This window comes from Lutzomyia longipalpis, chromosome 3 (assembly GCF_024334085.1).
Source record: "Lutzomyia longipalpis isolate SR_M1_2022 chromosome 3, ASM2433408v1".
NCBI classification, from domain to species: domain Eukaryota; kingdom Metazoa; phylum Arthropoda; class Insecta; order Diptera; family Psychodidae; genus Lutzomyia; species Lutzomyia longipalpis.
In genome coordinates this window covers 19,359,355-19,374,123 of record NC_074709.1, presented here as the reverse complement: position 1 = coordinate 19,374,123, position 14,769 = coordinate 19,359,355, and the positions used below count along the sequence as shown (strand labels likewise).

The window sequence follows — 14,769 nt, the reverse complement described above, 5'->3', positions numbered from 1 at the left end:
TGGATGGTATATGAGTCTGAGCTCAGATCAGGGTTATATGTTAAATATGGCAAAACGAGGGCTGCATTGTAAAACCGGATAAGTCCGTGTGAGCTTTGAACGGACTTATACGGTTTTACAATGTAGCCCTCGAAAAGCGATCCAGTCAGGTAATTGCCCCGAAAAATTGGCAAATATGGATCCAGGGCCTCTCTGTCACGCTAGATGGTTGACTACAGCCAATAGAGTCATGAGACTTTACATTGCAACAGCGAAGTCCTCCAAAACAATACAGTACATCATGAAGTACATTATGGGAGTATTCATTCCATCTTGGTTCAGCATTAAGAAGGAACAAAAGTGCACATTCGCAGCCAAACATCTGCATTTTATTATGGCAGCTATAAGAGAATTGAGCATTCGGAAAAAGTACAAAACAGGAATTTACGAGGTTTTGAACAATAATTCATTCTTCGGACACCCGGAAAACATCCTAATTGCGATGCTCATGGATGCTAGAAAAGAAATTCGAGAAAAAGCTATAGAAAGGATCCAAGCCGCCAGAAGTGCTGAAGTTGATAATTCAATCCGTGTATTCAAAAAGCCGAGGCTGGACATAAATGCAACTGACTACACGGATATGATCAACTGGGATCAAACTGGGCCTGTATTATGTAACTCTCCGAGTGCTGGGTGGCTGTACTGTACAGTTCTTATGGGCCTTCCAGCACTCGGATAGTTATATAATACGGGCCCTGAAACAACTTCTCCCCCTATTTTGAATAATCTCATCTTTATCGTCGAAATACATGTGAAAATTACGACGGAAATTCATCCTGTGTCACAGAAGCTGATGGAATGATTTGCACGAATACATATTCAAAATTAACGAATTTTCAACAAAAATAATTTTTCTCATATAATTATACAAAAAGTCGTTTAAAAAAATTAAACTTGCTTTTGGGAAACCCTGTTTTTTTTTCTATATAAAAATTTCAATATAAGAAAAGAAAGACTCGGAGAAAGTGTCTGCCAGGTGTGGCACTGTGCCAAGAAAGTGTTCTCCTTTCATGAAATACAACTTAGGCTGGGGGTGAGGGTGGAAAAGATGTGAAGTCAAGAGAAAAAAATATATAAATCTCGATTTAGCTGATAGTATATAAACATATAATGTAATATATATTTCTTACCCAGAAGATGTGCCCGGAACATTATGACATCCCGAAGTGAGACCTCCTCATTCCTGTAGAGAATCTGGAAGACCCGAGAGGCGCCGGCACCGCCCACGACACACGCCGACGGTGTGGAGGTGGATGTGGGCGAATTGGGTTGCTGCTGCGACACTCCTGGGGAGCTTTCGGGGATGCACGTCTCCACCTGCACGGGTAAACGCGGGGTGACACGCAGCGAACAGCGTACTTGGTAGAGTCTGTGGGTGGAAAATTTATTTCATTATCGTGCCTCCCTCTCATTAGTTTAAATTTTGTTTAAGTGCAGAATTCGAGGTGAGTGACACTAAGATGGTGAAATTGTCTTTGAACATGGATTGGATGTGGGTGGGGGTGGGTGTGCGTGAAATTACGGAGAAGTGCCTAAAAGGAATATTAATTACATATTTATGGAGATTATATACCTAAAAAGCTTCACGGAGGTGAGGCATGATATTTCACTTAAGACAGGGGACTTTTAGGATTAAATTATGTTTATGCCATCCAGTTATGTGTTTACATTTGTGTGTGGAAATGTGTCTTTGTTGTGACTAAAATAGATATTCCTGGGAAATTAAACATCACAACATATCCCCCCTTTCCTGGATTTAAAATATTAATGAATTGAAATTATATATTTTTTAAAATTCATTTTCATAAAATTAGATTGGATTATATAATTTGATGAATTTTTAAACATAATCTCATTTATGCTGGTATTTTAATTAATCGCATGTCAAAATGCAAATGACAATCTCCGGAGTTGGGAAATTTTCTCGGAAAATTACCAGGGAAAATCGATAAAATTCTTGAACTCTTTTCGATCATTTACCCCGTATGTGTAGTGATGGATCAGCATCTTTTCACAAATTTTCTCCATGAGTGATTTTTGGATTTTGATTGGGTGACTCTTGACTATTGACGGATGACTCAGAATGATATGGGGAGTGAATACTTCGACACCCTGCCTCATCATGGTGAATGCCTTTCCATACAAAATCGATAATAGCATGTGTTTTTGCTCCAGGGTTGGAAGACATAATCCTCCCCCGCCGCCCCCACCTCAGAGAGGAGATAAAGAAAATAGAATCGATCGAACTTTATCCCTTCTGTTAAATCCATGTTGACCCTTACTGAAAATTTATATACGGTCATGAAAGTTTTTGGGGGGTATAATCTCCGTTTCAATGAATCAACATGAGTAAGCGCAATATTTCCCATTTTGCGAAATATGATGAATTTTCACGCTATCCCTTTTTTCTTGTACTACATCAACCCCAAAACATTTGTCATACACTGTATATGTGTGAGGGTTTTAATTGAGTTTTCCCTCGGGGATGAAATGTACATTCGCAGTGGTTACTCTTGCGAAATAACCATTAATTAGGTGGGGTATTGCTGCTATTGCTGAATTTGCATGTGAGAAAAGCGTTTAATTTTAATTCTCCAGCACTGTGATATCCTGGAAAATTATGCTATTAATTCTCTAAAGAAATTAAATGTCTTTACCTAATTGTTACCTTTTGATAAAATGCAAAGTTTTATTTAAATAAAAAAGTTTCTGTTTGTCTAAAAGAGTGTTATGCACAATATATGGAATAAATCCATAAGTTGTAACGAATTTCTTTTTTTTTTTTTTAATATTTTAAATGAACAGACTTGTCTTGAATTTTTGACATTTCCCTTCAATCATTCAAAAAAGGGATTTTTTGGGCCTTATTCAGCGACCAAGAAACCCTTGAAATTCGCTTGAAATCTTGAAATTTCAGTACAAAATTCAAAGATTTCAAGGATTTCTTGGTCGCTGAATTAGGCCCTTTATCTGATTAATATTTTGGTTATTATGGCGAATCAACCGAATATTTACGAAGATTTAAATATTTCAGTTCTAATTTAATTCTTCTGCTTGAATTTACTACTATTTAGACTTTAATTTTAGTGCTTTTTAGGCTTAAATTAAAAACAATTTTAAGTCATTCCAGATTGAAGAAACTGCCTTTTTAGGGTTGAATACCAAATAATACTTTTAGGTTTGGATTTAAAGCGTTTCAGGTTGAATTTACTATTATACTTTCAGCTTCAATTGAGTACTTTTGGTCCTTTCTAGACTTGAATTAAAAATATATTTTGTTTTAAAAGATTTTGTTCTTCAATCTCTACATTTTCAGGGCTGTAAACCTTTAGGCTGTAATTTAATTAGTTTTAATTTAGCACGCTTCATGTTAAATTTACTATTTTCGGTTTAGTTTTAATCTTTTTTTAGGATTGAATTAAATATTTGATGAATTATACGAATATTCCGAATATTTGTGAAGATCTGAATAATTCTATTCAGATAATCACCCCTTTTTTAAGAACAAAAGGTTATAAGCAGGGGGCTTGCTCTATGTACTGTGCATTCCTTGAATTAGAAAAGTTTTATCGGAAACTTGAAAGCTCTGTTAGATGATTAAATAAAAATCAAACATCGAAGTTTCCTATTAAAGTTCTATTCTATCATTTATACTGACTGCCACACCAGCTTGTAAATCCTCCGAAGGTAATTATACAAAATTTTATCTACTAAATTACTCACATGGATTATTTGCAAAGTGTTGCTTCACAAAATAACTCCGCGTATCGCGTAATATTTGATAAAGCCTTATTTTTCAACAATAATATTTACTTTTGAGATTTTGCATGTGATTTTTATTTTTCTTTAGTTTTCACATTACATTCCTTTTTACTCGAGAAATAATACAACGAAAAAAAAATTCCGTCATAAAGTGTGATTTTTTTTCGGAGCATCGTAAAATTGAAAGTACATCTGTTTATCTTGCCAAATTGCGCTAATATTGTTCCTCAGTCGCTTTTTTTCGGCAATTCGCCTTTCATTTCTCTCCCATCTGGGATGATTTATGATTGGAACCACCCACAGTCATGAGAGAGACTCTTTAACTCCAATTACAGAGACACGATAGTAATTAAAGATCTGCCAGATTCTCTGTGAAACTTAATTAGTATCACATTTTTATAGCAATTTGCTAAATTGCTTAGATGCCATTGGGGGCTTTTGCAGGAAGATTTTGAGTGGTTTATTCAATTATAAAATAACAAGATTAAAAATTAGTTTATTTTATTACAAAAGCATTGAAAATTTTAGAATATTTTGAAATGATAAATTGAATAATAAATTATGGATTTAATACTGGATGGTCTATAAATCTATTATTAAGTCTTTTATGTATTGTATATCCATTGATATTATCCAACGCAAACGCGCTTTGAAAATCAATATTTGAAATTAGTATTGTGAATTATTAATGATTTGTAAATTCAAATTGGAGGACAATAAATTCGTTTTAAATTCTTGTTATGATTTGCCTCATTTAAAATTTAATGTAGGTATGTACGTTACATACATATTAACGCGACAGAGAGATATGTACATAAATAGGTATAAAACTTTACAATCTTTCCAATAAAATATCCACAACCCAGGCAAGCTCCAACTCCCTTCTCTTTGTCAAACATAATTTTATTATCTCATGCTTGTCTGTCTTATTGTCAAAATGCAGTTATACTCAATATTATGTACATGTACATACATAACATAACATATGCATAGGTAGTACCTTCTCAATTAAACGCTCAACTTGATATCCTGCACAAGCTCACCCGTCCAAAGCTTCGACAAAGTTCCGGGGGACTTTCTCTAAACAATTAGGAAATTCGTGAGGAAGTGAGCTGATTCAACATTATTCCAGCTAAGGGAATTTACATTGTAACATAAATTACAGGAAGGTTCTTATTTGAAAAGTTTGTTTTTGAAGAAGTTATTTCGATTTACAAGCTGTTTTGAAATTAATTTCTTTTACAAAATTCGCAATAAAAATTACGTTAAAGTTATGAAAAATTAATTAAAGAATTATGGAAATTTTGTTGTCAAATAATGATTAACTATTTTTGATTATCAGGAATGTTCTTTTATTCCTGAAAAATTGCCATCGTTTTAATGATTATTAAACCCGAATTGATTCATCTCTTATACCGTTTTCTTTTAAAGGATTATTCGTCATATTCATGATTTTCTTACAATTTATCGATCTTTTTTTTTCGAGCCAATATCTAAAACTAAATAGAATATTCAATTAATTCCTAGAATTCACGTTGAAAACATTAAAATAAGATTTTTTTATGCTTACGATTGGTATATCGAAAAGCAATATTTTCGTGTCTTTGATGTTCCTTCAGTCTATATAAACTTTGCTTATTTTATGAATTAAATTAGGTCGCTCCATTTGCGTTTTATGTGTATGTTAAAGGTCGAGAAAATTTCCACTTTCTTTTCTCAAAACAAACGACCTCATAACATTTTCTTCACAAATCAATTTCAAATATTGATTTTGAGCCTGTAAAGGCACTTTTACTATAATGCTGTTGAAATATGCAAAACCCCCTTCACAGAATCATATGAAGATCTATGAATTTAATAGAATAATAAACGGGGAATTTGTATGCGGGAATTTTCTATTAATAACCCTACTTCAAAACCATTTCACTCGTGTAAAGTGGGGGAGGGAGAGGGGCATAAGAAAATTGTCACGAGAAATTCCTGATCGAGTAACATTTAACCCTTTGCACGTTTCCCCGCACAGGGTGGTGAGAATCCCAGCAATTCTGAGATATTTGTGAAGAAGGAAAACCCCAATGTAATTCACTAAATGAATTCTCCGTGTACATTTTCACACATTTCCAATGTAATTAAAATTTAATTAAATAGCACAAGTGGTGTTGATTGCTGATATTCACATGAGTCTCTTCTAAAACCCACCACGGAGTGGGAATTGAATGCTTTTAGATGAAAAAAAAAATGTACATAGGTTTGATAGAGGGATGTTTTGTGATGAAATCGATTGATTCCTCAATGTGGGAAATCTTTATTTACGAAGGTAATATTTTTCCTTCAGTGTGGGAAACATTTATCAGTTGATGAGGGGGACCTTTGACGGTGAGGATTTTGCCGCTTCTATTAATAGAAGACACTTGTTTGGTGCAGTGGAGGCGCCCAGTTGATAGATGATGGGACGTTATGAGGATTTTTTTTGTTATTGTGAATTCTCTTTTGCTGTTTTCCTCCTCTTTGTTTTGTATATGTCTTTTTGGTACGCGTCTTTGTTACGCAAATAAATCGGGGTGGAATGATAAGCATTTCATCTTATGCGGGAGGTCGATTTTTAATGGCAACCATGACATTTGAATTTAACATATAGGAGGAGGTTAAATGAAGGTAGAAATATCATTGGTAATTTTTTTTATGAATCAGTCTAACTGCACATAATTTTGCTAACCCTTTAATGTTCTGAGTTTACGTAAAAGATGTTAATGAAAAGGTTTTCATAAAGAGAAGTTTCTTTTAAACATTAAATGAATAAAGACTCAATGAAAAATTATTGATTCTGATCTTACGCGAAGCATGAAAATTACTCTGGAATCATCTTAAAATTCATTAAAAATTTCCTTATACTTTATCTGTCAGTTTTCCCAACATTTTTACTAATTATTATTCCACAAATAAAGCTTGAAAGTTCAAAAAGCTTTTCACCATTTGCATTTCTCTCTTTTCAAGAACATTCCCTTTGATTACAATAGCTGTGACTCTCAAGTGTAATCTTCTTGAGTGGCTCCGTGACATGGCAAATGTACAAAACTGATCTGTCTTTGACAGTGAAATTTTATTTTCACCATCTTTCCACGCCTTTGCTGTTTTTTTTACAGCTTATTCTCTGCAAAAAAACCAAACAAAAAGCTTCTTTTTTCCTTCCATTGTATTCACTAAATTTTCCCCATCTGCCTCTATTTTGTAAAAATATTTCCCAACTGCATACAAGAATATGAGAATTCCCTGATGGAAAAGTTAATTTGCATAAAAGAACTATTTGGGATGTTACAACAAAGATTCATGTCATATTTTTTTTTGAAATATTATTAAAATTATTATTCTCACAAAATTGTCCATTCTGTCCTTTTTTGCGAACAGTTCTTCATACAATAATGTGTAATGTTTTCCGTGTGATGCCTTCTGTGCATTAGATTTATGCTTTTTAAACTAAAAATTCTTATGCAAGCGATGCACATTTTTTATTATTTTTTTTTTGAGTCAACGGTATAAATACTAAATTTTCTTGCATCTCACAAGAAATAAAGTTGAGAAGTAGCTTCAAAATATATTGCACAAGAGGAGTGGTTGGGTTGTGAATAATTCAAGAGTGAACCTGAGTGAAATAAATATTGTGTGAGCTGTGCAATAATGGACAGAAACGTAGAAAGAACCAACGGGGCGGAAAGGTCTCGACAAAACGGCGAGGAATCTTTCGGAAAGAATAAACATTGAGTGGGTTTTCAGGGAGTAGGTAGTACGCCAAAGGTACCAAAGTCTCAGAGGATCAATATTTTCCGGAATAAATATATGCGGAGTACTTACGATGGGCAAAGTAACGCGAGCTCATTGTTGGTTTATTTGCCCGTGTTGCAGCATACAGTGAACATAGCTCTCGAGAAACTATATTTCCTGCACGATTTTTTTCTACATTTAAGTCTCTAAAATACACGATCCATTTAAAAGCTCATACAATTTATTCAATTTAAATAAATGTGATAAAAGAAAATTTTCTTCAATTCATTTTCTTAAAATTAATATATTCAAACGTCTTTAGATTAAATAGAAAGTGGAATATCTTGTAGAAAAGAATTCTTACTTTTATCACAAAAGTCATTTTAGATTTTCCTTTTCAGAAGAACATAAATTCACTCCAAATATAGAAAAAATAATTTTTTTATTATTCTTACTTCAGAGTGTAATCATAAATTTATTCAGGGTGCTATCAATTGATATAAAATTGCGTTCATGGTGCAGCTGTTTGCATTCATAATTCTTATTTTACAACCAACTGCATTCGGAATCCCTAAGACGATGCTTTCTATGCATAAAAAATGTCATGCATCCCAAAAACCAATGTTATGCAACCTATAACCAATCTTATACACCTAAAAATCAATCTTATACATCCAAAAATCAATGTCATGCATCCAAAAATCAATGTCATATCCAAGAATCATTGTCATAATTCCGTTAAAAAAATGCCGTAATTGCAAAATATCTCATCAAGCCCTAAAATCGTCTAATTTACGTAAGATATACAACTTAAACTATGCAATCATCCCTTGGTTTTTCGTAATTCAAACGTTTGACGTTTGTTTTTAAATGTTTGGCATTTAATTTCGAAAATTTGACATTCTTTTCTAACTTTTGGCGTTTCTTTTCAAACGTCTGATATTTCTTTTTCGATGTTTGACAACTTTTGACGCTTTTTTTTAAATTTTGACATTTGCTCAGGCTATGTGGATGTCCGTTGTGATCTCTGGCAGGGAACAACTTCAAAAAGTAAAAGAAGACATTTATTTGAACGTCTGACATATATTTTCAAACGTTGGAAAATTTCTGTTCTTTCACCCAGAAAGGAAACCCTTCACTGACTACGTTCCTGGATATAGTACATGTTATTAAATGAAAAGAAAAGATTTTTTATTTCAGATCTAAGATAAATCGTAAATAAAACTTTTGATAAGTAGGTAACAAGTTTTCGTTGGAATTATCAGAAGTTCTCTTCGAGAAATCAAATTTATGGTACCCATTGAGTTAGTTTTATTTACGATTCTCGAAGTTGGCTTGGAGTTCACGAGCTTGGGAACTGTTATGACCTCATTGGCAGGTATGGGAAATGGAAAATAACGTTAGGGGACTATTAAACATTTAATAAAAGATTTCACTAGGTTTTAGAGCTTTGAGAAAGCTCCGAAAGGATTCTCTTTATAATTCAAAAGCTGTCCCGACTATTTATTCTTCTCCTTTTTATGTCTTAAAGAATAATATATGAAATTGACTAGATGATTACTAACTGTGTTCCATATATAGAAATCTTTTATTGCAGGTTATTCATGAAAACTTAATAATTTTCCAATCAAAAACTCATAAGAATCAACCCCAAAAACGCATGAACTACTTTCACAAGTTTTTGGGAAATTTGTGCTTCATCAGTTTGTTACCTCATTAATAAACCCAATCTATACATTACATATTTTCCCGGAATACAAAAGCGGGGGTGGTATGACCCAAAAATTGTGAATGCTTGAGATGTTGCCAGACCCAAAAGTTTCACATTCATCGTCTCTATACATCCAGCATCTCCATTGCGCTTATGGTGGATGGATGTGTGTGGGGGGGTGTTACTAAATCCCCCGAAAAGCCCCAGTAGACGGTCGTTGGCTTTTCCCCATTCACCTCTGCAATCATCGCACGATGCCCCGCATGAAATCTCAGTCCTAAACTTGCGAAAATTCTTATCGTAGCATTCCCATCGTGTTCAGCATTTCTGGGCACACCTCGCTCTGTGAGTATTCAAAAGCCCCGCAAGGCTTTCGGCAATTATTCTGAATGCCATTGTCACCCAAATTCATGCAACATTTCACGGTCCTCCTCGTCTTTTACTACTTCACTGCGCGTCTCGTTTAATAACCAAATTACATCCATAGAGCCTTTTTAAATATTTAATAAGTTACTCAACGTCGGTGTGTTGAGTACTTGGTTAGAAATAGTCATTGTGTATCACCATACGTCCCACATTTAACACCCATACTGGAGGGAATTTACAAGTGTTTCTGGAAAAGATCAAAATTACTTCTTCAATTATTCACCCACTTGCGAGTAAAATGGTGTACCCACCCGCAATATTCCCAAAAAGTGATTCACTTAAATCAATTGTCGTTGAGATAGCAATTGGATAGCATCGCACAGCATTACACCATATGTACGCTACATATGTGCGCTGTGTATGCTATAACATTGAAAAGGTTTCCACTCTCCTTTTTACGATCATTTATAATTTGTATGTCTCTGCTTTTCCTTTTTGCAAATACACCCACCCCCTCCCCTTCCCCTTCTCCCGAAATGTTGAGCAAACATTCCCAGAATGGCGTCCTAAAAGAACATTTATACCCCAGACAAAATTGTACAATATAAAGTTTCACCTGTCGCCGGGACCATAAATTGCCAATTACTTTCCCATCCAAATTAAATTATACACATTTTTGCTATATATGGCATTTTCAACCGAGGACTCGCACGTGGAATTTTACGGTGTGCTATGGGAAATTTTACAAGAATCCTGGCGCCAGGAAGGTACGTTGTATACACTGCAACTGAAGCTGATGAGGCGAATGGTGCTTTTGTATATGGAAGTTAATATTTCCCAAAGGAAATTGGTCTCTTGGGTTCACCCTATATATGGATTTGTTTTCATAAGAAAAAAGTTTCGGGAATTTAAGCGTGAGAATGCTTGAAAACCTTGGGAAGGATAAAAGGGATGAAGGTCATTTTACTCGCCTTCATTCATTTTGGGGACTTAACATAATATAACTTAGAAGTAAGTACTTGATGTTGAACATTTTATGCGAAAGAGTAAAAGAAAACCACTTTAAAGATCTTTTTTCTTGTGCTTACAAAGAGACAGAAAGTTTGAAGCTTTTAAGGTGTTAGCGTGATACCTTAGTTTACTTAGGTTGTACTGACTTCTAAAAATCGTCGAAATTGTTTGTTTCAGTCGAGGGGTAATTATCTACTGAATATTTTAAATTTTCAGGCAAATAATCCGAATATTGCTGAACAATCTAAAAATTTGCAAATAATCAGAATATTTTCTTAAAATTAAAATAAGTTTTTCTTACTAAGAACGGAAAACCATTTTTAGGCTTCAAAGTAGTACAATTTGGATAGAATTTAGTGTTCACTTAGCTAGAATTTAGTACACTTTGAATTTAAATTTAGTACCTACTCTTTAAGCCTAAATTGAGTAAGTACTTTTCAGGCTCTTTGTCTTTAATCTAAGTCTTTTTATGACCAAAGCCCAAATAACAGATTTCGATTTAAAAGTACATTCTTAACTAAAATTTAGTATTCTTGAGGTTTAAATTTAGTACTCTGGAGGCTTGAATTTAGTACTTTTTAGGCTTTTTGTCCTTAACTTGACACACTTTGAGACCAAGGAATGTTTATCTGCAGAATATTTTAATATTTTTGGCGAATTATCCCAATATTTTCGAAAATCCTAAGATAGTTGTTTTAAACTTTTCTTTAGTCCTTTACATGGTCCTAACTTAAATGAATTTAATAGTTTAAGGAGATCTGATTCTCCTAACTCTTCTATAGGATTAGAACATTCTCAAAAATTCAAGAAAAGCTTTGCATTTTCATTTTGAATCAACTGAGAAAATACGGAATTGATTTATATTCCATTTTTTTATCTTCTAGAAGCTTTTCTGTTCTAGAGAAAAGCTCTGTAGTTCTGTCTAACCTATTTTTAAATAAAATTATGAAATAATCTTAAACTGAATTATAGACACCTTACTTTAGTAGAATATCGTGAAAACTTAAAACTATATGTCGATAACTTCTTTGTACATAAATAAGAAATTCAGTTCACGAAGAACGTTAGAAAAAATATATAGGTACCTCCGTCTAAAAAAATCGAACTTGCACTACATTTTCCTTCTTGTGCGAATGTGCTGAAAAAACAGTGGAAAGCAACATTTCTTTTATTACCATTGTTGTCAAACATAAAATTCCTCCACAATACCTCAACGTTTCTCACAGCAACTCTGTACTTCTGGGTCGTCGTCAGTATTGATTTCTATCTCCCGACACACCGTTTGTGTGAGTTTAAAAACTCCCGAAAGTATTTGTACAAATAAATTGTGAGGACCTCCTGCGCTCTGAGGGATCCACGAAAATTTGTTGAGATTTTACCAAAATGGTGCTTTTACAACCCCCTTCAAAGAGCCCTACTATGTATACGTAAACTTTTATCCATGGTGAATTAAAATAAATTCATCTCTGTCGTGGTGGCATCACGTTTTGCAAAGTCCACGGGGTTTGGTTGGTGGAAGTGAAATACAAATTGTGTCAGTGAGTAACTTTGTATGGAAATAAATTTCAATTTAATTTCTCTGCACTCCCTTAACGTGTTTATGGGTCGAATGATAAATTTTTCGGGGTTAAGCAAGAGAGGCGAAAAAAAAAAGAGAAGAAAATTCTGGGATTTGTTGAAGTGTATGTGAATTGGGAAACAATGCGGTGTGAAGGGTTTGTCGTTCGGGGGGTGTGAGGGGAGTGAGGCTTTTCTTCAATGTGGGCATAATGTAATTGGGGCACACTGGTGGACAGGCTGACGTCATGGCGAATGGTTTTGGAGGTTTTTGGGGGAAAAGCGGAAAAGCTTACCCTCTCTGAAAGAGATCCACATTGTAGAATTTGTAGAGTTCAACGACAAACTCTATGGTGGCCTGAAGGTCAGCCATGATGCGTCCCTCGTACTTCTCAGCTGCGGTTTAGTCCCCAGAACATTGCTCAAGAGTTACCACAAATGCCGGCTACACAGATGGTCCCCCTTTTAGCATAACGCAGATGAACTTTCCGCCACTCACACACGCACCAAAACCTCACGCTTGGGCTTATTTTTAAAGTTCGCCTCAACGCAATTGCTCTCGGCAAATTATCCACCGTGCATATTTTGTAAAAATAAATCTGGGGAAAGCCTCTGGTCGTTTCCACTGAGCACCCATTGCCTAAGAAAATGTATTTTAGTGGAAAAATTTTTTCAGGCGATGTGTTTGAATTTATTCGTATTTGATTCGTCCGATTCATCAGACAAATAATAATTCAAAATAATTCTAATGATCAAAAAATTGTTGTCTTTTGATTATTTTTTTTGTTTATGACTTTTTTTTAACTAATTTATGTAGCTTCCAACGTTAATTTTTATTAAGAAAAAAGAATTAGAAAAATTATTGTATTTTAAACTTTCCTTGAGAGCTTAGAAAGCTTTCAAAGGACATGAGAAGCTTTGAAGTTGATAAGCAAATAACGCAAATAATTATGTTTATCAACTAATTTTCTACATTTCATCTAGAAGCTTCTGAAGATCTCACAAAGAATGAAAGCTTTCTAAGCTTTCATAAAATATATTGAATTTTCTATTATTTAAATTTATTTTTGAAGCTGTTCAAATCTTTTATTTACGTTAATTTTCTCTTCATACAAATAAATTTTAAATATAAATATTCGAATTCAACTAAATCCGTCAAAAAAATCCACAGATTTCAGTAACACCACTTCACGCAGATCTTTGCCCCATAACTCACGGAAGTTCACATTTACGATTCATTTTGTGCATATTAAATGAACAGTGAAGGCCTTTCAAATAAGCTCGAAAATTTTCGGGGTATCCATCACTAAAAATCACTAATAAACTCTTTTTCCTGGGATATCAAACACTGAATTTAAAAATAACAAAAAGTCCACTAATTTATATGCATTTCTCTCCATATTATGTATGTGACATCACACGCATGGAAAATTGCGTGTCCATTTCCCTCATAAATTGATGGGGTTAATCCACAGTGTGGAGGGAAATGTCGTATGGAGGAGTACACCACACACGCGACGAGAGCCACCCAATTTTGCGACACTGCTGACGCTTTTTTTACAATCGATTTTGTGTGTATTTTGTCAAGTGTTTCTTGTCACATAATCTACCCACTACTGCGGGAATTTCGGGAATGCAATTGTGGGCAGAAAAATCCGCAGCAAAATAGCAATATACAGTTTCGAGGATCATCCCAAAAATCCCCTAAAGTCCATCTCAACACACACACAGAGCACAGTAAATGTTCACTGAATTGCTAACACACACCCAATGCGCGTGAAAAAGCTCCACAGAGGGTGGGTTGGATTGGAAAGCTCTCCCCAACTGCAGCACACACGGAATAAAATGCAAGGATTCCTCACTAAATGTCCCTGTGCGACAGTAAGTTTGATTTATGGTTCCAAGTTAGAGTGGCACTTGTGATTGACTAATGGGGTTTGAGATTTAGTGCAAAAGGAAGCAACAACAAGGATGGACTTCCTGTGCGGGACCACTTGGCTGCGGTGGTGACAGCACGACCGACACTACACGAATGAGGGGAGACCACTTGCACTTGGCTCGATTTTCCGTGGATTTTTCCTCGCGCACGAGAACATTGGGAAGTCTCCGGTGGGTCTGCGCATGCCGGCAATTCGGGCGCCAAAGCGAAATTTCCCCAACACACAGGGGGTTCATATAAATAAATTTTAATGTGTACCAAAGAATTTTTTTTTTATTTTAGAAAATTTAAGATTTTCTTTTTAAAGAATATAGATTATTCGTTTGTATATGAGTAACGTGGTTGCATTTAGAAACGATAGTAGATTCTTAAGCTTAATCAACTTAAAGCTTAAAGCTTTTTAACTGTGAAAGTTGTGCTAAAAGGAGTTTATCTGTTTTTCTATTAGATAACTTTTCACTCGAAGAAACATTATTCTTGTAGAGAATAAAAAATCCCCAAATAGACTTTCTCGAGGAACAGCTGAAAGAAGCCGGCAAAAATTTATCTGAAAATGCAAGCAATGACGTCATTAATGTGTATTGTATGTACTTCTTTAAAATAGATGAAGCATTAGCCGTAATGC

At 34.5% G+C, this 14,769-nt stretch overlaps 1 protein-coding gene across 3 annotated transcripts in view; it reads right to left on the bottom strand.

Annotated features, from left to right (window-relative positions):
• Nucleotides 1–14,213, bottom strand: part of LOC129792483 (protein FAM135A) — a 34,516-nt gene extending 20,303 nt beyond the window's left edge. The window contains exons 1-3 of one of the 3 annotated variants that reach the window (XM_055831562.1): nucleotides 13,300–14,213; nucleotides 12,502–12,845; nucleotides 1,170–1,408 (exon numbers count right to left, since the gene is read on the bottom strand). In XM_055831562.1, coding sequence (XP_055687537.1) covers nucleotides 1,170–1,408; nucleotides 12,502–12,578 — 316 coding nt within the window. In that variant the 5' untranslated portion in view covers nucleotides 12,579–12,845; nucleotides 13,300–14,213. The remainder of the gene's footprint in view (nucleotides 1–1,169; nucleotides 1,409–12,501; nucleotides 12,846–13,299) is intronic. The other 2 variants (XM_055831564.1, XM_055831561.1) reach the window with 2 other exon arrangements.
• Between the last annotated feature and the right edge of the window lie 556 nt (nucleotides 14,214–14,769).